At 36.6% G+C, this 24,935-nt stretch overlaps 1 protein-coding gene across 3 annotated transcripts in view; it reads left to right on the plus strand.

The window, feature by feature from the left end:
• LOC134678550 (gamma-aminobutyric acid type B receptor subunit 1) overlaps nucleotides 1–24,935 on the plus strand; it is a 188,791-nt gene that overhangs the window by 97,527 nt on the left and 66,329 nt on the right. For all 3 annotated transcript variants that reach the window (XM_063537147.1, XM_063537145.1, XM_063537146.1), the window contains exons 2-3: nucleotides 8,420–9,076; nucleotides 11,560–11,694. In XM_063537147.1, coding sequence (XP_063393217.1) covers nucleotides 8,435–9,076; nucleotides 11,560–11,694 — 777 coding nt within the window. In that variant the 5' untranslated portion in view covers nucleotides 8,420–8,434. The remainder of the gene's footprint in view (nucleotides 1–8,419; nucleotides 9,077–11,559; nucleotides 11,695–24,935) is intronic.

A 24,935-nucleotide genomic window follows, 5' to 3' on the forward strand; every position in this document is an offset into this window, starting at 1 on the left:
AAAAAAGTTTTGTAATAATAAATAAATAAAAGGAGGCTACAAGACTCCGCTTAAGGGTATCGGGGGCTCGGCAGCGGCGCGCGGCGGCGGCGAGCACAATGAACGCCGGCAAGTAATGGAGCCGTGGAGTGCAGCTGCTCGCTCTCTCGCTACCGACTTAAAAATTAAACAACAGGCTCTTTGTTTCAAAGTCATCACTAGGACAGACCTCTCCAGCGTACAAGTTTAAGCGTTGTGAACTCCCCCTTCGAATATTTATGTCCCAGCAAAGTCAAATGACGTCAGTACCTGCTTTATTTCAAAGAATGACAAAGCTATGTTAGGTTGCATTAGGAATAAAATATAATTAGCGACATTCCAGTTTATTTTATTTTGACAAAATTACCTATGCATACTATTCTGGCATGAAATATCTAAACGCACCTAAATATAACTTCTGGCCGAATGGTATCGTATTTCGGAGGTACCGGAGCAAACTGCCGAATCCGATACAAGAGCAGATGATTCAACGGAGCCACGCCGTTCTATCGCCAAAATAGTGTTTAGTTTTTAAGTTTATATATGTTAGTCTATAAGGCAGGTATATGTGATATGGGCATGTTGCCTGTTACAAATATAAAAAAATCGACACATCTAATTTCGTGATCAAAATGGGTTTTGACCATTTCCTATGAACGCCTATTGTAAAAGGAGCATAAAGAGTGGAGCAATCAGCAATCCCACAATTTACGACGCCGATAAGGTGTCTCGGACACAAAGAAAATAACTCGTCGTTTACGCGTCGGCGGCGAAAGGAAAAGCAATTAGCCAGAATGCAAATAGCGAAATGTATTGTAGTGTTCAACACATTTGCATACAAATGCTTTAAAAGCGACGAGCGACGGAGACTTTCCTGGCTCCGCTCTCACACATAGACTAACTAAACTTTCGCCACAGAGTACGAGTACCTAACAATACCTAAATTACTCCGTCCTGTAGTTACAGTTACTGCTGCTGTCGTTTACAAAATCTAGTACCTACATCATATTCATCATATTGTAACAACTAATAACGCGTTTATTTTTTTAAGTTATAATGCCACCGTGCAGTTTCAGTCCTAACATAATTTATGTTACATACTTATACCTACGGAGTAATATTTTTAGAGCACCGTACAAAACTTTGTTCACGGTGCTCTTATGGGATCACTTCGGTCTTGTTTTATATTGACTCGTTTCAATGCACGCACTAAAACGTGTTTCAGTACAAAATTATTAGTTATAAATTAGTATATAAGATAAAGCCTAAAAGTTGCACCTCATCCTATCCATTCTTGGGCCAAATTCGACATGTACAACTGTCAGATTTCGCATCCACATCAAATCAACAGTTGATTTTATCGCATACTGAATGTTGATTCCATCGACGGTGGATAATATCATTTGGTACAACCAAAACTCAACTCTAAACTAAGGGTGGTTCGGTTTGGTTTGCTTGTCAACCTAACTGTGGATTGTTAATGTCAAATTTTGACATTGTACGTATTCGAGAACTTATGATTTTTTCCCACATCAACGGGAGATCAACACGATACGTCAAACGTCGCTTGTCGAATAGGGGTCCTTGTCACACCACACATTATATGATATTAAAATATTAGTCACAAAACAATAGGACTACGAGTAGAGTTAGAACAAAAAAAGTCTGCAGCGTTTTTGATAGCCTACACAGTGCAAGTGTTATTTATACGTCATAATTTCATAGAAATTTAACGTTTAAAATAACATTTGCACTACGTGGGCTATCAAAATCGCTGCAGACTTTTCTTGGTATAAATCTAGTACCTATATAGAGAAATGGCCGCAGACATTCTCTTTAAGGTACTCGTAGTACCTAGTTAATAAGTACCTATACTTGATCACTTTCAAATTAGGTACTATCTATGTCGAGCTAAATTACTTCTGTATCTGCTACTGCGTAAATAAAGAATGAGAAATGCTATCGTGCTTTCGCTTACAGTGATTCCCTTTTTACTGCACCTTACAATGTACTTGTACGTACAGTCCGCGAGCTAGATGTGTCGTAAAACGGAGAATTTATGACCCGATCGTATCCGTAGTGGTCACAGCCAAGACCTGTTTCAACAAGAGTGTACATATATTCTATTCTAGCCGGCCGATCACTTACCAAAATATATGAGAGTGTTGTCGTATAAATGTACCAATATCTATCTAATACGTTCAAATGTTCTTTACAGAACCGAACTGCGACCAGAAACACTTTTCTCCTACTGGTGTTAGCTTATGTTAGAACTGTGACCCTTAAGGCTCGGCCACGACATCGAGCGACTTGCGACGGCAGGAGCGATAACCATAGGTTGGAGCGTGACACAGCGATCGGACCTTTCGCTCCAACCTATGGTTATCGCTCCTGCCGTCGCAAGTCGCTCGAGGTCGTGGCCGAGCCGTAACCCCTTACAGAACCGGACTGCTACCAGAAAAGTGGGCTAGGTTAGGTTAGGTAGAGTTAATTAAATATCAGTTTTGAGATATAAAATTGCCTGTTTTATACATTTTGGCTGGTCTGATGTTGGAATGGTCTATTTTGTACGGAAGAGTTAATTTTTCTTTCGTGATTTCGGGGTTGGTCCCATTCCAAAGTTGTTCAGAATGAAAGTATGACCTGTACAATAAAATAATAACCCCGTAAATTATTACAGGTGACTAAAAACAACCTGTATATAAATAATTACTTAAATGCTCATAACACCCATGGTTCGGATAAGGAACAAGCATCTATCAGGAATATATCTAAGGCAGCAAGCCGGGAAAGCACTTACGATGAGGACATACGAAAATCTAGGTGCAAAAGCTTCTCCGTATCAATGAGGTCGGCTCCGTTAACTAGATAATGGAGGCGTACATTATAAGGCAGGTACAGTATACCTGTTGCCCGCGAGCTCTTCGCTGGAGTAGATAGCCAGGGACCGCTGCGCGTGTTGTGGCTTACGGTAAAAGCATAATTACTCCAACGGCGCGCGGAAACTGAGTTTCGTTGAACTATTAAATACAGAAAGTTGAACTTGCCTGCAACAGCGGATGCATATTGGCTCGCTAACTAGCGGCGTTCCACACGCTGCCGCCGCTGCGGTTCAACTTGATGAGATCGACAGCCAGCTAACGCTTATTAATAAAACTAACCATAACACTTCGTTAACAAGTATAAAATTAACCATCTCATAAATTCTAATTCATTTAGATTTTGCCGAAATTTGGGGACAAATATGTACGCAGGGGTGCTAAGTTAATAGTTTTGCTGACTGTACACATGCATCTTACAATTTATATAACGTTGTCCGTACCCGTTGTTAACAAAACAAAAGCCTATGACAACAAGAAAATTAAGACACATAAAAGCACATTACATAATATCTCCTCAAAGGGCTGCTCCCCGAAGGGGCGAACCCTACATGAGTAGTATTTATGTCAAAAACTACGACGCGTTGACGCGCCCGGTTGTTGGTCCGTATAATACAAATATAGCTTTAGGAACGCTTTTAAAAAAGGTTTTCCGTCATACGATGCTTCTATCGAACGTTAGACGTGTCTCTGAGGGACTGGGTAGAAAATATTTTGTGCCACGATGTTTACCGTTATTCAACACGTAAAGACTTATTTTAGTAAGTATGTCAATCAGAATTAAGATAATAAAAAATAAGATGACTGTTATTATTTATCACCGATAGCGGCGATAACTATTTCATTAAACATTGACAGGGCATGGCATACCATGCAAGATTATCGACAAAAGATGTCATGATCAGTATTCACACAAACTTAAATACTTGAACTTAATAAATAATAAAAAGCAGTTTAAAAATATGTCTTCCGGCTCTTTCAAAGTCATCATCATCATCCTGTCCTAGCCGGTTTCGGCCTCGGCGACTGGGTATTCACAGGTTAGTGAGAGCAACGATCGTGAGCTCTCCGGGGGCTGACGTAGCCTATTTTCAAAGTATTCATGTGGTGAAAGAACGCAAAAAAAGTATATCTATATTAAGCCCACTTGCACCACTCCACTAACCCGGGGTTAACCGGTTAAACCTGAAGTTACCTTGGTTACCAGTACAATTTGACACTGGGTTAACTGTTTAACCGCTTAACTCCGGGTTAGTGGGATGGTGCAAGTGGCCCTTATTGAAATTGTGACTACTTACATACTGATTATGTAAATCAATATTTTCGTCTTTAGTTGAAGACGTACATATATGTACGCAGTCTTGATACATACATATTAGGATGCGGCGTCTGAGGTGTGACGTTACACGATTTCCCCTAAAATTGCCGCAATGGATAGGTCTGATTGCATTAACCCGCTGCGGCGAGGAAGCTAGTCCGACACCGAGTTTTCATTTTCCCGTCAAAGCGTCATTTATATTAAATTGCAATTCCATTTTCTCCGACGCAAGATGAACGAATTGCTAACCGGATCAAATGAGTCAGTCAATCCATTTATACTCCGTACTGGGACTTAAGGGTGATAAAGTTGAGCCTTTACTAGCATTGAAGTAATTCTTTATAACTTTCTAAGTATATAAGTGTAATACTGGAACAATACTAAAAACAAATACCACATATTGACAGAATTAAGATTCCACATCGTTTTATTTTTTTTAATTATCTGGTTAAAATAAATGCCCAACTACTGCCATTAATATTAGCTGCAGAGAAAAGGTACCCCCTCCTGCATAGAAGTTTGTATGCAAAGGTGCTAAGCGAATAGTATTGCTGACTGTACATATTTGTTTAAAAAAAGTTCCACTTAGCATTTTTTTATAACAGATGCTTATTGATTAGATATATTTATATGTACCACTGAACCAACGTTCAGGTTTATCTCAAGGTGGGTCGATTATAATTGCACTCTTATTATAACTCGCTACAAGACCCATCTACCCCTGTACAAGTAGGTACCTACGAGTACTCCTCATAAATAATACCTTCATTCAATAGCAATTAAAATACGCTAAACGAAATGGATCTTTTTGTGCAGCTCTTTTCAAATGAGAACGTTTTCTGAATAAACAATGACGCACACCAACGAAAATATTCAACGAAATCTCCTATTTAGACCAATTTCATTAGCATTTTTACCGAGTTTCCTTGTTGTTCAACTCAATATAGTTTTATACTATAAAAATATGGACGTTTCTAATCGTAGTAGGTATTTTTTAAAGGATGAAAGGATGTGTTATTACGGATCTTGCAGGTTGAGGAAGCGTGGCTGTGGCCCAGTGACAAATAATTAATAACATATGTATATATTTGAATTTTTTTTGTCAGTTGATTGCTAGCTCACAATTATTAACATTATTGTGAATCTTAATTAAATGTTTTCAAAGATCTTAACCAAAATAAATAAAACAAAATATCATCTACAGTACATACTCTCTTTCTAGAACAACGTTACGTACCCATGTCCTGTAAATAAACTCTTTATTGTATCGAACTCCATTATCCTTGACGATGTCCAGTTATGAAGTTTTTCTTAGAGAGACTTAGTCGCAAGAAAGCAATTATTTCCGTGCTCTAATTGACACAGTTACAGCGCAACTTCTTTAAATGAGTGTTCGAAAACACTCAATTGCTCGTAAAAGCGAAGTAAGGTAGTGCATTAAACGCTTAGAGCATTTAGTAACTGGAGACGTCATGGCTGTCATTTTATATACAAGAAAAGTAATTTCAGCAACCAACATCAAAATCCACTTGACTTAAAACTTCATACAACTTGCTAAAAAAGAAAAGTACTTAATTCCAACATTGCTTGGATATGAAAATTATAGGTACTAAAGATGTAAAATGTTGAAGATAAGATTCCACGCGGACGAAGTCGCGGGCAACAGCTAGTTTTATATACGAAACAGTCTGCCGCTTTTTGCGGAGGAGAGGACGTCAAATGTATTGCTATTTCTACAGGTTTTTTAAGAACCGTACAAATAGCCATATTCAGTACCTACATACAAAAGTTTGCACAAATGTGCAAGTTTTTCGGCAAAGGGCTAATGTTAACGACGGCTTAACGTAACAAGGGCGACTCCAGTTATTAAATGCTCTAAGATTAAACGTTATGTCGAATGTTGTAGAATAGAAAGTGGAAACACATCAATTATAATTTTTTGTAACTCCGATAGAAATAATAAAAGAAAAGGATTACAACCCGGGTTACAAGGCTTAAACTAGGGCAGTTTAAATAACAAATATGGTCCTCTCTACAACTTAAAACTTGTTCCATTACCTAATTGTTCGTCAGAATATCTATTTATTTACATAATAATATATTTCTTTACTAATAGGTATGAACAAACATTTAGACATAAAACACGCAGAGTACATCACCGATGACCATAGAGCTGGCGGCTTCCATGCCCATCGCTTTACTTAGGGTATTGCGATACAGCGGGGAAATGCTGCAAGCTTCTCGGCACCATGCCTCGAGGGGATAATTTTATATTAATTTATTTATTTTTTAGGTTTGTTTTTAGGTTAAGATTTTAATTTTAGTTTAATTATATTTATTGGTAATGACGCTGACGAGAGAGAGTAACAGCAAAAAAAGTTGAAAAGGTGGAAGATTGTATGGGAAATCAATAACCGATGAACCGATTTAGATTAAATATACTTTTACATCTTTGATTTAAATCGTTGAAAATGATACCGAACGTAACTTGGAACCTAAACTTAAACAATTATTAACGTCAGACGTCGCCGACGCTGTATTTTGAAATTAATTATATTAATTGAACATCATGTCCCTACCTATTATTTGGAACTCGAAAAGTGTTTTCACATCTCGAGCCTATATATCAAATTGTGACGTATATTAGCAAAGTAATATCATATTAAGATATCGCAAGCTTATATTATTTCACTGCTTTTATTCGTATGACACGGCGATCCGCTACATTTGTGGGTGGCTCATAAATCACAGCGAGGAGAGGCAGCAGCGGTGGTTGAGTAAACATCCACTGTACAGCTATAGTTAAAAGTGCGCGCACCATACGCTCTCAGCCACCGATACAGGCGTTTGATGGATCGCTGTGTATCCAGTTAACATTATTGCCGATGTCATAATATCAAACGTCGTACCAACTGTTTATAGCGTATAGGTAATTAAGTAATTAACGCTGCCAAACACGCTCAACGCCCAAATATAGGTACCGTAAAATGGGGTGAGTAGGGATTTAGAGGCAGAAGGGACGCGGATGTTTTCAGTTACTACTTTGATTTTCTGGTTCAGTAGATTTATTATACTTTTGAGACATATTTCTGTTTCTTGTGGCAACACTCAGTGTCCGTATTATAATATTTAAAATAAACTGGAACTAGAAGTGAGAGGTGTAAGATATGGGGTCAAGTCCGGCACCGGGGTGGCGGGGACCCATCATGCGGAAGAGGAGTGATAAGAATGAGCGTAAAATGGGGCGGGGATCGAATCAAGGCAAGCAAGACAGTCACGATCCGAAATTTATACTCCATACATTTTCCCATCCCACCCCATTGCTGTCTCCTACAACCCCAACTACGGGCTAAGACGGAATTTCGCACAATTTTGTGCTTTGTTGCGCTCTTCAAAGTTATGAAATTAAACTAAAGATAATCAATAAAAAACTGAAATTTACACGACCGGAATATTTTTTATGTAAGTACTTACCAAAATCAACGATCTAATTCAAGTCCCAGCCCCAACCAGCTACAAACTTCAGCGTGTCATTCATTTTTTTTTATATTTCTACTGATGGCTAATAGCGCTCATAATTCATCATTTGCCTTATCGCGTTCCTGTCAGTATAATTTCTACTTTTGAATTGAAATAACTTGAATTATTTCAGAGATAATAAGCTTCGAATCATTAACTTCGTCATTTCATGGCGGTTGGCTTTTCGAAAGCCGATAATCCGGCTTTTTGTAGACGACAGCAGAAATTCTCGTAGAACATTATCCGCATCTCAGATATGAATGAACGGGCTTGACTCTGTGAAGTTATAGCCTTAGAATCTTACTTAGCTTTTGTACGTTTTGCTGCGAGAACCAAGTTGAAGTTCGGAAGCTCTCTTATCCGATATTAAACTCTTGAGTCGTATTAAATTATTGTCAGGCTGTGGAATAGAATTGATCACTTAAAATAAAGCACTCAGAATAACTTAGCCGGTAAGTCGATAATTCATTACTGATGACTATAAAAGGCATTTCCGTAAAACATAAAAATAATGCAAATGTGATTTAACAAAATACCAACAATGCTTGACTTCACGTTACAGATTATTTTATTAAATTAGAGGCATAGTTTATTTAATTTGCATATTACTTATTAACATTAAGGACTACTTCAAGTAAGTTGATAGAATGATAGTAGAAACTAAGAGCGAATTCTCTTGTTACAGGAGAGAAGATGAAAAATGCACGAAGAGGTGATCAATGACAGCATGTCCCCGCCGCGAGCGATGACCCAGCGCGGCGCGCGCGTCGGGCCGGGCGCGGCGGCGGCGGCTGGGCCCGGTCACGGCGCGACGCACCATCCACCTACAAAACTACATTTTATACAAAATTACACGCTTATTAGGTTATACCTACTCTCTTTACGGGTGATATCATACTTATATCAAAACGCCTCCCTCTCGCGAGCGCGGACGAACATTAATTTTTCAAAGCGTCCGCTAGTCAAATTAAAAGATTTTGTACATTCCTTAAGAACTAGGACAATTATTTCCGATGTTAAGTCGTTATTAGTCGAGGTAATAGTGCAATTATTCGTTGTTGCCAAGTGTGTGTGCGTGGCGCGGAGTCGATGGAGGTACGGTGGGCGGAGTAAAGGCGGGCAAGCGCGAGCGCTGGTGCTGTGGCTGAGCGTGTTAAGTGCGTGCGAGGGGAGGAGAGACAACGACCTGCACATCGGGGGCATCTTCCCGATGGAGGGCGAGGGCGGCTGGCAGGGCGGGCAGGCCTGCATGCCTGCCGCCGAGCTCGCGCTGGCCGACGTCAACGCGCGCTCTGACCTACTCTCCGGTTTCAAGCTGCTGCTGCACAGCAACGATAGCAAGGTAAATATTGACACCTGTACCTTCTTCTTTTTACTCAACATCACGCCACATAAATGTTGTGATCAATATCATAAAGTGTAGGTACAGTATTTTGTTTATAACTGCAACCTTACACCTGATATAAAATATTTTTAAGAATAACATAAATTGTATTTTATAAAATCTTGACATAGTAATACTTTTTCTAAATAATATTTCCGTCAATAGTTTTGTTAACAACCTACAACTGCTACCATATGGCTGCCACTAGTTATCACTGTATCAGTTTAACATTGATAAGGCAATTAAATAGTTGTATGGAAGCTCCATAGAAAAAGTAGGTATGCGGACTATACTAAGTACTTAGTTTGGTCTGCCAAGTCTTAATTCAGACATTGAGTTACCTTATTTAACATATACTTAATACTTAATTAATGTTTGAGAATCGACAGTGATCTATTTACCTATTAATTAAAGTACATCGTAAAATAAAACCAAGATACGCTAACTCGTTAAAATCGTTATTAATTTGTGTTTATTTAAGTAAATTTCCGTTACTGCTGAAAGGATTTCATGTCTTCGGTGCCGATAATTAAAAGTGTTAGATCTAATCCATTAAATTTGAAACCGGAGCCAGCTGTATATCTCGAGCGGTAATTAACAAAAAGGTCGGTACTCGGTCCCGCCAGCCACCCTGCACCCCTAGCCGACGCAAGGCGAGCCATAAATCCAAATGATCATAGGCCTACGATATTGCATTGCAGAGGCTGAGCCTGACGTTCGATTCAATTATTGAGAATTTATGAATGGCTCACGGAAGAAAATTTTATTGGATAGATTTTCCGAGCCGGCAGAAGGTAATTTCCCATTTTATCGATTTAAATTCACTGAGAACTCGACGACTCCATCGCTTTGGTGTGATTATTCGTCCATAATCGACTTAGATTTTATTATAGAAAATGTCTTTTAAGGAGTGTGATTCAATCAACAACTTTTTATCAGCAAATTGGCAGCAGGTATTTGTCCGAATTCGATTGCTTAAATTTCTTCTAACAATAAAGAAGCTTTTTAAGTGTTCGGCTTTGCTTAATGGTGCCACAGTACGTTTTATGACAATATTCATACATTTTTCTATTTTTTTTTAATTTCAGGTCGTTGTTATGGAACATGTATTTCGTAGGAAATTAAACGAAATATATTTTAGTAGTAGAACTTAAAGCAAATGATTCGCTACCACAAAAAGAAATAGTAGGTATCCTTCTGTGGAAGCACGTAGTGGCTGTCACAGCGAGTTATTTCTGTGCCACCTCTCGCGACCAGTAATTCTGCACAAGGAAAATGTACACGGATGCATTCGATGCATTAATATATAAAACGATAATACAAAATAGCTTAGTTTACTCGTATATCTGAAAAAGGATTTAATGTTAGTGAGTAGGTAGACACAGCAGCTAGTGATACCCTCTTTACAGAAAAAGGTTACATTTTTCTGTAGACGACAGGTAGTAGATACTCATTTTTAACATGCTAGTCAAAGGAAAATCTAGCTACAGAGAAAATGGAGGATACAGTTTGTATCGGATGTATTATACTCCGCAAAAAAAATCAAGGCGTAACGAACAGACATGTCTTGTTATTAATAAGTATAGAGAATTGGAATTGAACATACATATACATAATCTATAATAGGTAGCTGATGTTTAAACTAATTTACGGATATAATTATCATGAATTATATACAAACAAACATCTAACAAAACATCGTTAAAATCAATAGGTACCTACACTGTCGTTACTTTGTTATTACCTACTCCAATACTGAAGCAAGATACATATTTAAATTAACTTTATTACAATCAATCACTACACTGTCACTATAGTAATATAATTTTAATTTCTTAAAAGTACAAATTTTGTCATTACTCGTGATAGTGTCTGGCCCTCGGTTTTTACAAGTACAAAGATTAGAATCTTTTTCTTCGGAAATGCTAGGGTTCCTATGATATCTAATATTGTGGTACAATGATATATACAAGCGACCCTATAAGTACCTAACGGACTTTAGTTCTTGTTTAAATATCTGCAATGTATTGGGGTGATTTCTTTTAATTTTATGTTAGAACAATTGACATTATGCCAAAGTATTTTCCATTTGACAACACAATAACTCCGTAAAACACTAAATATCCTCCTGCCGCCGCGGCACACGCAATTGACCACATTAACGTTATCCCAGAGCATTAATGCTTTCGGCGCCAATCGCTCAACGGACTGTATAAAATTACAAAGCGTCCTTGATAACACTCGTATTTTTCTTACCGAGATAAAATAAGACCTACTTAGAAAACGAAAAGGAAGTTGGTGGGAAGGAAGCATTAATTTTCTTGTTTCGCTGGGTTTGGTAATACCTTTAGATATACTTTGGTCATTATAACGCTCGCTGCGTATATAAAGCCTCGTGTTACATGGAAATACTCCATTAAAATTTTATTTGTGTTTGTCAGTGCGAGCCGGGGCTGGGTGCAAGTGTGATGTACAACTTGCTCTACAACCCGCCACAAAAGCTGCTGCTGCTGGCAGGCTGCTCCACCGTGTGCACCACCGTCGCTGAAGCCGCCAAGATGTGGAACCTCATGGTTGTAAGTAACGATATAAAACTATTTTTTGGTTAGGTACTTTATCGTTCACTAAAGAGCAGAAAGCAATATTTCTCGATCTCGCTTCACTAAACAATTAAAATATGCCTGTGGATAACCACAGTAACACTGACAGAAAAATCATCACCAGGAATTAAAAAAACAGTTCTGTAGTGGGGGAAAAAATGAAGTTTTAGTAATAATTATGGACGTTTCACTATTTCTGTAAAGTTTATTTATTTCTACAAACAGCTCAGTAATCCCAAATATAATTTCAACAAACAGATAATAGAAATTGCAAGAACTAATAGAAATTGCAAGAACTAATAGAAATTGCAAAAGTCAATTTGTTCCTATTAGTTAACTCTCCTTGTCCCCGGATTAAGTTTATTTTTGTAATTCTAAGTGTATTTTTGTTGTACTTTTCTCTCAGTGAAAGTCAATCATAATTTTACCTGCTAAAATTCAAGATCCGCAGTAACATTTAAGATCCGACGGAGGTATTGAGAGGGTTCTTATCAAAGTGCATTAATATTCCATTCGCAAGTCAATTACTAGACCGCGTGGCTTGCACGTATTGACTGTCACTATGATAAAGTGGTAGCGGAGCGGTTTGGTCTGACGGCGGCTAATATATTATGTTATTTCATCAAATGGTTGGTTCACAATTTTTAAAAGACTAGGAGTCTTGACATTGAAATCAAGGCGAAAGGCGGCATTGAATAAAAAATATAAGCATGAGTCAAAGTTAAAATAAGTAAGTTTATATAATTTTTATAAAAGATAACCGCTGAAATTCAATATTAATAACATTATTAAGTAATTACTTAAATTAAATTATATAATATTTAGGAATGTAATTGCATTTCCGAATATTTTTTTGTATTGTAGATATGTGACTATTAGTGCTTAACTCTATATAAGTTACAAGTACAAGTACTCTTATACATTATGTAAGCACAGCATGCGTTAAAAAATAAAATGTCATGCAACCAAAATATAATAACTAAAATGTGTTAATTTTAAACAAAGACTTATTTATTCATTTATTTTTTACTCATGAATACATTAGAGTCAGAATGTACGTCCGTATCATGACATGTCCATATGACTACATGAAACGAAACGGAAAATTTGGATTCTCGATGATGTACCTATACTAATGCCACATTGTCTGATCATTTTCATTTTCGGATATACATAATGTAGCTGATTACGCCTAAATAGTGAGCCATAGAGTTGCCAAATTATTAGCATGGAACTGTTGACTACCCATTAACTAGGCTTGTAAATAATACCCGGACTGACCTTGTTGATGAAAATCCTTGATTCGTATGGAATAATCCTCTCGTAAATATCTCTGCATATCTCTGCCAACAACATTGATCCTAAACAAACCTTTAAGCCCGCCACGCAACGAGGGTGCGGCGAATTGCCAACGTGTTATTGGCGAGATTCGGTCGAAGGTAAGGATCGGATAGCCAAAATAAATAATTCATTGTAAATATTTTTTATTTTCTGTTTGTTATGTAATACCTCAACAAACAAATATTGTTTATCCACTCACATGCTTTTGGTAACTGTAGCTACCAGCTGTCACCCTTATTTTATTATAATAATAGAGGTCACTGAAAAATATCAAGCATGTGAGTGGTTATGCTGCCAGTTGACAAAAAAACATATGTATGTATATAGAGAGCAAATACGAATCCAAAATTTCCTCCGTATAATTGTTATCGCTTTTCCGGTTGCACTTAGCGCTCTCTTGTTCTTCCTAAAATCGAATCATACCTACCTATCACTCAGTCAGCTAGTCGAGTGACAATTATTTATAGATAATTCCAATCAACGCTCAATAATGTTGAAAATTGTCACGTTATGTTTCGTATTGACACTGATTGATACATTATTAAGTTTTATTAGGCGTTTGTCAATAAACGATTGTGATCTTGGCTAGGACCGCTTGTAAACTTAATTCAATAAATAAAGTACTATTACGAGATGGACCTGGATATATATTGCCTACCCGCTGAGCTCTCGCCATTTGCGTCCAGGACTATTCCAATACCTACATTGAGCTATTTTTGTCAAGGAGGTAGCGTGTAGTCACATAGGGAACAATGAATGCATTGCCCGATCCCTTTTATTTGTTTCTTTGTTAGGAAACGGCGCCGCTCCGAAGAGTCATGCAATTTGTCCCACCATTGTGTTAGACTCTGCTGGGGAACTGTGTGTATCTAAAAATGTGAATAAATCATGCTTGTCAGCTTTTTCTAGTTCTGGTGACGACTTTCCGAAAGTTAACCAAAATTTTTAGAAAGAATATAAATATATTTAACAAGACACATGTATGTAGGTACACTACATTATTATTATGAGTGCGCTTTGAGCTCGAACATTATGAAAAATAACAAAAAAATCATGTAATTATCCAACCAGCTGACTAACAGGCCTATTCGGATTTCGAGATAATCACAAGATCTAGAGACGATTTAGAGATCAACTAGATCTACATTAGATATCGACTAGATGTGACTTGGATATCTAAGTCATAACTTGTCGAAATCGTTCAAGAGAACCTCCAGAATCGCAGAAACGTCAAATTTGACATATCTATCTTACAAATATCTTTAAATTATCCATATCGTAACTTGTTGAAGTCTAGTAGAAATCTAATTCATTTTCCGAATCGAGCCGTAAGTTTCACGAAAAAACCGTACAGGTACCTACTTACACGACACCACTTTTTACCAACCTGAAACAAGACGCTTTGCTCTCGCGTCGCGGTAGTATCCACAAACAAACTTTATTTATTGGGCTTACAGTAGAACCAGCCCGATTTGTGAACGTTTGGCCCACAATATTTATTATTTTATTTCAAAACGTGATTTTATTGGTACATACGTACATATTTATATGTGCTTACATTGCTGACAAAGTTTGGTTAAATTAATGTATGTAATTCAGTTACCTCACTAACACAGAAAGTTATTTAATCACTGAATACCTACATATTTATTATTAATAAACTGGTTTAAACTGTCCCGTTGATATTCGAATATTTCGCGGTTAGCCTCAACAAAGAACACTCCGATTTATATAAATCACAAACCAAAACTACGTTGTGAAATAAAATTATCGTTGATTTATATTTCACGTTCATGTCATGAAACCTAAGTCTAGAGTCTAGACTTAGAATAAGAATACTATTTCGCTATCCTTGGTCTAGACTCTAGACCAAGAATAGCGAATTGGTATTCTTATTGTATTAGTTATTAAACGTAGATATCGAAATTTCCTTTCAGAATGTGAGTACAGAGCAGAGTACATCTGACTGAGATACGATCGAGTACTCGTACAGTCAACAACAGAGCTATGAATACAGGCAAAGTGCCAAAAATATGTATACACTACCTTAATGTACAGGTGCTAAAGTACTGTATACATATTTTTGACACTTTGCCTGTATTTCATGGCTCTGTTGTTGACTGTACCTACGAGTATATTTATGTGGTAGAAAATCGGCATTAATTACTTCTGTATCAGCATCAATGTACCCATATGATTTTAATAATCGGCTGGGGATTTTGTGGGTAATATCGGCATATTGAGAACGATGCAGGTGGTAACGTTGATTAATTGTTACACGTGCCAGTATATCATGTGTGAAAATTGAGTCGAAATACAGCGCTTCTTGTGAGTAGGTATATCATTAATAAAATAAAGCGTTATTTATTATTCTTCATGATTAAATGTTTTCATGAAGAATAATAACGAGACGGCAGTGTTTATTAATATTGCGGGTCTCGTCGATGGTGCCTGATCCAATCCACCCCATCGTGGATAAAGAACCTTTCAATAATATGTTCTTGTTATGTTAGGGTATGAGGGTCGTTCTTGTCTACGTGACAGCGTGATAAAACGGTGTCCGTCACTTTCGATCCCGTGCTGTTAAAAAGTGACGGTTATTTTATCACGTGCATAAAGCCAATAAATACGCCTTGGGGTAACAGGATGTTGTATTTCCTAAGAAGAGATCTTGATTGTAGCGTTTATTTATAATAACTACTTTGGCTAGGAGCAACTAGTTGGGCTCTGCTAGTGCGACAGCATTCTACCCGCATCTCCATACAAGCGTAGTCCCCATTTTCCTCTCTGGAATATTATAGAAAATATTTACTAAGGTAACTTAGTCCCTTCGTTTGATTTTTTTTTTCGATTTATTAATTATTGGTGCTCTTATAATTTTGTTGTTTTGCTCTTAACTCTTACAATTAATAATAAAAAAAACTCAAACGAAGGGGCTATGGTCAATGTACAATAAATAGTGTAAAAATATTTGCCATAATTCCAATATCCAGGAATGAAAACGGGGACTATGTTTGTATGGGGAAGCGGTCGTATACTATTTTCTTAACGTTTTACCGTCACATCTTCCACAAAATGCAGTTAGTGCCTGTGTAGATGCTGTTAAATTCACCTACATTTCTGTCTGTGAAGCAGCGATTATTTAAATCGGATTTTGCCTATTTAAAAGAAAGGTAGATAAAAACAATTCGTTATCCTTGATGTACTTTAAATAAAAGTGAAAAGCGCTCCTTTGGGAAGTGCTGCGTTATTTTAGGATACTTATTTCGTTCTTTCTTCATGGTATAAATAAAACTAGGCTTAAAGCGAATTTAGCTTAAAGTTTCTGGGTTTCTTTGTTCCCTGGCCGCGTAGCCAAGATGCCAATCGCTTACGCTCCGTAGCGATCGAAACGCAACTGTCACTGTCGCACTAATATGGAAGAGTAATAGAGAGACGTAAAGCTTTTCGTTGTCGAAGCGATAGCGATTGTAACCTTGGCTAGACCGGCTGAGCAGCCTAAATATGGTCCTGAGGACCTTAAAGAAAACCTGACGCCGTAGTCAAACAAATAGGTAAATTCTACCTAGTTTTGTGAAGCTTTGTTAAGTACAACCAAAAATTTTAACTTTTTATTGTACTTAGTTCTGGTACCTAAAATAAACCCTCAACTTGAAATATCTATCTACGGAGAGCCTTAAATTAAAGTAAACAAAGATGACAATGTCTAAGACAATGTTTTTAAACGACTTTATGCACAGAATGTTGAATGCAAGTGGACACTTCTTATCCGGTTTAACTCAAGGATTCCACGGGTTTTCCGGGATCACTTGAGCTAATATTCATAGAGCACCCACTTGTGAACCTTTTTCTCGACGGCTGACACAATATTCTACTGAATCAAAGCTACACATTTGTGAACCAACGGTTCGTTATGAATAATACCCATAATAGGTACAGTCGCCATCAGACATATCGGAGCGGCCAAGGCGCTCACAAATATCTGAACACGCCTCTATAGTCAAAGCGTTAGGGTGCGTGTTCAGATATTGTGAACACCTTGGCCGCTCCGATATATCTGATGGCGACTGTACTTATGTATTTGTGTGAGATCCCGACTAGGACTCAGGGGACTACTTATAGTTTTGTTTTTATCTGGAGTCTAAGGAACCAAATAAGTATGTTTGTCCTTATAAATTATTTCGAAACATGTTATAAAATACTAATGACTTTTTAGTAAGAAAGTGTTTGTGCCACGTGAAATTCGGAATACAATACGTACCTGGGTCAAAAACAAAACTGTGTTCGCGTCTTTCCTGTAGACATACACAAGAGTTGAGGGCTATAAAGGTTAATTTTCTTATTTAACCCTTATCCACGTGAAAAGGTCCTTCTTTTATTCAGAGAACTGTGATAAAATCATTACTTACATGCCCACAAGCTGTTAACTATTGCCCACAGGAGAGAAAAATGTACAGTTCGCGCGAACACGCTAGTTTTCTCTCCTCCGACATTGAAAATAATCACTTCTTCTTCTTCTTCTTCCTCGGTCCCTCATTGCTGAGGATCGCGACCATGTATGCAACGTCTCCACAGTGTGCGATCATAGGCCATATGGATCACGCACTGCATGTTGCCGCCAACCACTGTACCCTCCCCCTCATATAAATATAAATAAATATCCCCTTAATAACTACCCCTAATATTTGGCCTCGTAATCGTCTAGCTAACAGTTAGGACCCCTCGAAGTGGACCGCGGAAACCTAGATCCTTTAATGAGTGATGCTAATTTTGGGAGACTGGTTTTAATCGTTATAATGACCTATCTAGATTTTATTGAAAGAATATCTAAAATACTAAAATAATTTATTACGTAACTAAGGAATAATTGTAACCATTTTATTTTATTATAAAATTAGAAAATTCTACCAGTTTTATAGCGTAATGTAAGTGTCATTAATAAAACCAAAACTAAAACGATATTGAAGAATGCCGCATATATGATAAAATATTGATAATTGATAATTTAAATATAAAAAATATTTGTTGATAAAATCCTGCTACGCCTATTAAGCTTTCGGGATAACGTCGGAGCAGCACTCCTGAGTTAAGCTCATTTACACCCTAGCATTTCAAGGTTAATTAATAACTATCATCTTCTAAACGATGTGTGATTAATCACACGTGCTGCTTCCAATCGGCCGATGCAGGTCGGAAAGCTCTTAGTCCGATTACAAAATCAATCGAATCACCTAGCCTACCATTTTAGCCGGAAGGGCTATGACCAACACTTCCGCAACCTAAGCGCACCTAGATGATGATGGAAAGAAGTGTCAAAGTATCCATCAATCATCAAAAGTTAATCTTTTTTACATTCAAAAGCTAAGGATACGAATCCTTTAATAATCCAATTTCCCAGAGCTAAGAGTATAAACAGTAATCTGATTTTTAGGGGTATAAACGAAGTACTAAGTTTATTTGTTAAAATTGAAGCTTATAAGACTAAGAATATCAAGACGAGTAGATATATTTAGCTCGAAATACTCTCTGGATTACTTCTGCCTGCCAGAGGTTCCCTAAAACAAACCATTCTTCGATTTTCTATCTCAGAAAAGTCTGTGTTCCTAAACCCTGCTTGATATTAAAGAATTTGATTTGTAAATACCTTGGAAACCTGATTATGTTACTCAGTACTTCATCTCTACTCCAGACGACCAGAATTTTAATAGATAAAATTAGAATAAGATAGAGAATACCCTTTTACCCAGATAAATTATAAGTTCATTAGCAGTAACAGTTAACTCCGCATAATTTTATAATGAAGAAACCATATTCGAAGGTTTTAAACGAGGACAAATATCAACCGTTTCAATCTTTGACCCTAAATCTCTAAAGAAACCCTAATTCCCTAGTAATAGTGTGCGATTCTACCCTATTAACCCTATCCTCTGTCCCTACTTTAGTATAACCAAAGCACAGTTCGTACTTACCATCGACCCTGGTACTTTGGAATATACGCAAGTGTGTCCCTATTAGATACTAGCTAAGCATTCGGCGAGTGACTCCGAGATTGCAACCTATCAACTCGAGTTATTGCCCCCCTCCATGGCGTTTTGCACAAAGGCAGGGAAGCAACATGGATAGGACAGGTCCCTATTGTGTATATAATTGATATAAATAAATATATTTAAAATACAAAGCCTTCGAATACTGTAGATTTCAAGCAAGCCCAGGTTACCCCGGATGACGCGCACGTGACGACCTTGCTATTCATCTAACAGCTGGACATCGAAAAGCTAGGGAGGGAGACGTTTTAAGTCTGCTATGTTGATAAAAAGCAGACCCCAAGACAACCCTCATCTTGGAACAAGAAAAACCTCCTTCCATCCGCTGTTTGTCACCGTTAGGTTAGCAGATGAAAGGCTAGACTAAACTGTATGTCTAGGCACTGATTTGGTTTTGAATCAAATGAAAAAATAAAAATTAGGAGTTTTCAGATTTAAGACAAGTAAACACTTTCCAAACAACTACATTTCTATTGAAAATCTCCTATAGAAAACTATTAGTAAAATGGGCACACTCTAACCAAAGATGCCTAAATTCCAACAAAACGGAAACATATTTCCGCCATGCCAAAACAAAGACACAATTCCAAGTGCTACTCTATGAGATTTGGGACTTGCGTCTTAATCTCGATAAAGCCCAGCGACTCAGAAAAAATTGGACAGAGTATCCCCACCCCTCACCAATAATCTCCGCGTATTATACAAAAACCAAAGTCAGTTGTCGGTCCGGACGCTAGTAAAAGACTCTCTCGCGTCCTTCCCCATCAATCCTTTTATACTTTTACCCATGTCGTCACTGAAGACATCCCATTGTTCTCGGACATTCCATCTGTCGTCAGTGAAGACAAAATTGACCTTGGCGAGCGCAACCCATTGACCTCAGACATTCCATTTGTCGTCAGTGAAGACAAACCATCGTCCCATATTATACCCACTTACTTTACCGAAACATAAGTCTTACATACTTTACTTAAAGCTTATTTTTGGTTGGATAATTTAATAAAGCCGTTTAATGCCGATTCTTGACATGCTTCGCATGTAGTCCCTATGCCTTATACTTTAAGATTTACTCTTGATTAACCATGATGATTTTAATCTGAGACACCTATGAATCTCTTACGTAACTACTTAAACCTTATATCCTACATGTTAAGGTCCATATTCTAATAATAAAATGCTGATGAGGGTAGTTTTAAATTGTATTTACGCACGCGCAAGCACAACGAAAAGTACGTTTGAGTCAACATTTTTCCCTTTATGATTCTAAATATTGCGTTCATACTGAAATATTTCATGTTTACCTTTATAATAATGTTTTTAAACATATACAAGAAATTAATTATTTAATTATTGTAACCTTTTATCTACCTCACGCTTTTGAATTTTACGGTTTAAAACAATACCTAAATGGCTCCTCGCCCATACCTGTCAAAGTCAACGTAAACAACCTTTCTTACTGTCAAATGTTTTCGTAAACAAATCCTTGTCTTTATTTTGTTTTTACTAAGTCAATTAACAATTAATCTAATTGTGGATACATGTGATAAAGATTAGACTATGAAATCAAGTGCTTCGAGTTACCATTTTTAGAAATTTCAATGAAAATCAGGAACGTAAACGCACGACCGGCAAGGAAGCTCCCGGAAGCTTTCCTTCACCGCTAAAATGTAAGTTTTATATTGATAATTAAGCTTAATACTATGTAATAGACATATGGCCAGTCACATCCGCCCCCAATTTAAGTGTTTTATGAATTACTTCAGGAATTTATAAAAAAACTTCAATTTACCCTAGATAAGTCGGATAATTTCCCTCCCTTTTTAAACGTGTTGTGTGTATTCCAATACTAAATGACTGTTAGCGACTCAGCTCTGAAATCAGGCCATTAGAACTCTGTCAATGAACCATGACCGCTCTTTCCCCAGCCACCTCGCTTCGCCAAAGATATTAGGTTGTGAATCTAATAAGTTAATAGTTAACTCGTCCTTGCCAGCTTATCCCGGTGCACCGAGTATTACTCTTGTCTCTACCCTTTGCGCCGCACACTTCCGTAGAAGAGCTAAGATGAGGCAGCAAAAACCTCCCAAGCGAAACGAAGAGACCTTTAATTTCTATAAGTACGAAGCTTTCAAGCTCCATTGCCAGAATTCAAACCAAATTTCATTGTCCTATCACCCCCAGCCACGTTTTCTTGGTGCGTGTCTCATACTTGAATAAAATATACCGACCTTTAAGTTTGTTTGGGTGTGTTTTTTTTCTAATTAAACAAACTTAAAATTGACACAATAAAGTACCTCAATATGGCACACCAAAATTATTTTGACCTAAACCTAAGAAGCATTTGATCAAGTAATAGAAAAATGATAATTACGTATAGTAATGAAAACAAAATAATATATATATTTAATTAAATCTTGAGTAGGGCCTCGTCCTTCTAGACGCTCACGGCCCATGATAATATGTCGAATGTCGAATATATCTCATCCATGAAAAGGTGTGTAGAATTCGTAAGGGGTTTATTACCTTGTAGAGTATATAGCCACAAAATAATACCCTGTTGGAACGGGTCTCAATCCAATGGATTCTAACCTACTGATAAAAATTTTCTGGCTATTTGTGTATTCCCCGCCCCCCTTTTGTTTCCCAGCAAAATCCGACAAATCTAGTCTGGATTACCCTTTAGCCTTTGTCTATCTGCATCAATCCAGTTTTCCAAAGCCAGTACATTCGTCCACTAAACATTTTAGCATTCATACATCTCTTGCGTAAAGCCTCATAACTTTAATTTCTTAATGCACACAATCTTTTATTCCTCCTCAACTACGCTATCACACGATTCATACAGACAGCCAATGCTCTGATAAGTAATCCAAATAATATAAAAATAATTTTAAGTGTGCATGTTATTACATTTAAACTAAAAAAAACAACCCCTATCCTGTTTTGATTCAATATTAACCTTTTAATTTTATCCCTATATGATAATAAAAAAACTATTGGCACTTATCTTGAGCCTACCCGTTAATTATTTTGAGCCTCAAGCGATTAAAAAAAACTGTCAACATTACTTCAGGAATTTTGTTTGCTATTTATTTTGACCAAATATCGCCAGAGCCGCTCCCGAGATCCTCTTTAACTCAGTCCAGCTACCCCCAGCTTGGCGTTGATAGTACGCTATCACGTATGCACCGACCGACCTCGTCGCCTGATGTAGTACCAGCAACCTACAGCAAAACAAACTGAAAAACGTCATTAAGTAACCTAAAGATTATTGACATGCCACATTATTACATTACGCCAATTAAAAATACCTACAAAATATACAAGAATAATTTCCCTTTACGAAACATTGGGTTTAATTTTATTTGATCTTAACTATGTATCTTATACTAAAATATAATAAAAATAGTTTTAAAATTGGCATACTCAAAGAGAGGCATATGTTCCACAGAAAGCGTCAAAAGGAACTGATATGATGATGATTAAGTTTTAAAATTACATTAATTGTGCATTGATCGTTCATAACTTCCTCTTCTTTCTTCTATCCGGAATATTGTATCTTGAAATAACTCTTGCGTCTTGAAATTCCTGTCGGCAGTTCTTATAAAGGTTGTAAAAGTTAGCAATGATTGTTGTTACTCGCGATCTCACTCGCAGCTAAAGACTTCCTCTTCTTATCTTCTACAAATTGGTAGCACTATCATCTTGTCACGAGTAACCGGTTGCCAGCGAGCGATGTGACTAAAGTAGCCAATTATTCCGAAATTTCATTGTATTATGTATTCAAACGCACGTTAACTTAATTTGATCATACTTAGCATAAAATCCGAACCATAATAATATTAGACATCTATATTTCTTAAGAGACATCGATGTTTCTAAGTAGGTGTCCTTAATCTACTGACCGTAAATCTTTTATTCATAACTTCATCTTCAATTTATATTACTAGACTACATAATATCCGAAACAACTTATAAAAGATACTAAGAAAGATAGAACACCAAATAAAAATAATTTAAATTAAATAAAGCCATAAAATGATCCAAATAAAATTGCAAAAATTGTAAATTGTCTAATTTATTAAAACTAATTCACAAAACAAAAAAATATTAAAACGCTTTCACCATGCGGGATTCGAACCCAGGACCTCAAACATCTAATTCTCGTACTTTAGCCCACAGTCGAGACCATTAGGCTATCCGAGTGTTGACTGGCTAAACAAATTTAGCAATCACCTTTTGAAATTATTTTATTTTTTAAATGTCTTGTCTTACAAATATATTGAATAAGTTTTTTCCATTATAAGATAGAAAGCTAAAACGGTACGCAAATATCTACACATATATACAACCAAACTTCACGAAATTCTTTGATAAACGCTATTAATCGAGAATAATGTAGATAGAAAAATCAAAAGAGCATTATATTAAAATTTTGGAACGTTAGAACGTTTTGAACAAGTGATAACATATTTCATATACTGAGATAACCTATAAAAATACCAGGTTTGACAAAATTTTCTACTTACATGTTAAATGCACATTCCTTAATAATTAGAACTATTTCCACCACTTTTACACTTGACAGACTTCACTCAATTTTAATATAGATTTATTACAGGAAAAATATGATTTTCTGTTTTGTTTACAAAATGTACTCGTTACTTGAGGCTGCAAAATGCATGTAAAATAACCCAATTTTTACTCGAATACGCGTTTGCACTCATTTATGAACCTTTCCCGGGGTAGAATCTACATTTATTTTCGTCCAAAACACTGTCCATTTCATTTTATCACTGCCTCATACCACAATTTCGTCCAAACAAAGTTGTTTGTTTACGATTCCGACATATTTTATTTTAACACGATTTGACTAGAAAACATGGCCCTAGCTTGTTAATATGTACTACACTACTCCTCACTATGATTCTTATTTATCTCACATAAAGAATTCCATTATTAAAACCAACTACAGTCTTATTTTACGATTACTAAAAAACAAAAACATCTACTCCATGTTCACAAGTTCCGAGAACTGTCAAAACTTTTTTTTTTTTTTTTAACAATTATGGCCTGGATGCGAGTCCTTTAAGCCAAGTCTTTATTTTGCTATTGTTAGAACACTTCATTTAAAGAGTTAAATGGCAAAGAATGCACTAATAATTTTATTACAACACACTTCACTTTATATCTTCAACACTGTTGTTTTTATATACTTGTATAATGGAACGTAACTGTCAACATTTTTAAGAATATCAGTGAGGCGGCGGGGGACATTATTATCAAACACTTCACTTAATTCACTTGCAAGGATGAGTCTTTCAAACGCAAACACTTGGCATTTAAATATAAGGTGTTCAACATCTGCAACGCTACCATTCTGGCAGTGAGGACATGTACCATCGGCTATAATCGAAAATCTGGCTAAGTGCGCTGGTGCACAGTTGTGACCAAACCTCAATCTATTGATGGTGGTAATAAAGCTACGACTTCCAATCTTTATCTTCTCATACCAAGGCTTTCCAGGTAAGTCGGTTTGAATACTAGCGTACCATCTTCCTTTTGTCTCTCTATCTTTGGTCCATAAATCTATCCACATCTTAGCCACAACAGTCTTAACAGAAGCTTGACAATCAGTTAGTGGAATTCTAGTACTACATCTTACATCTAATTCGTTGATACCTAAATAAGCAGCTTTGTCTGCAACTTCATTCCCTGTTATACCAGTATGGGATGGAATCCACATAAAATTAATATTTACATTATTATTTTTCAGTTGTAATAACAACTTTTTAATTTGGTACAATATAAAATTATCTTTATAATGCAATT

The sequence above is a fragment of the Cydia fagiglandana genome, chromosome Z, assembly GCF_963556715.1.
Source record: "Cydia fagiglandana chromosome Z, ilCydFagi1.1, whole genome shotgun sequence".
NCBI lineage: Eukaryota > Metazoa > Arthropoda > Insecta > Lepidoptera > Tortricidae > Cydia > Cydia fagiglandana.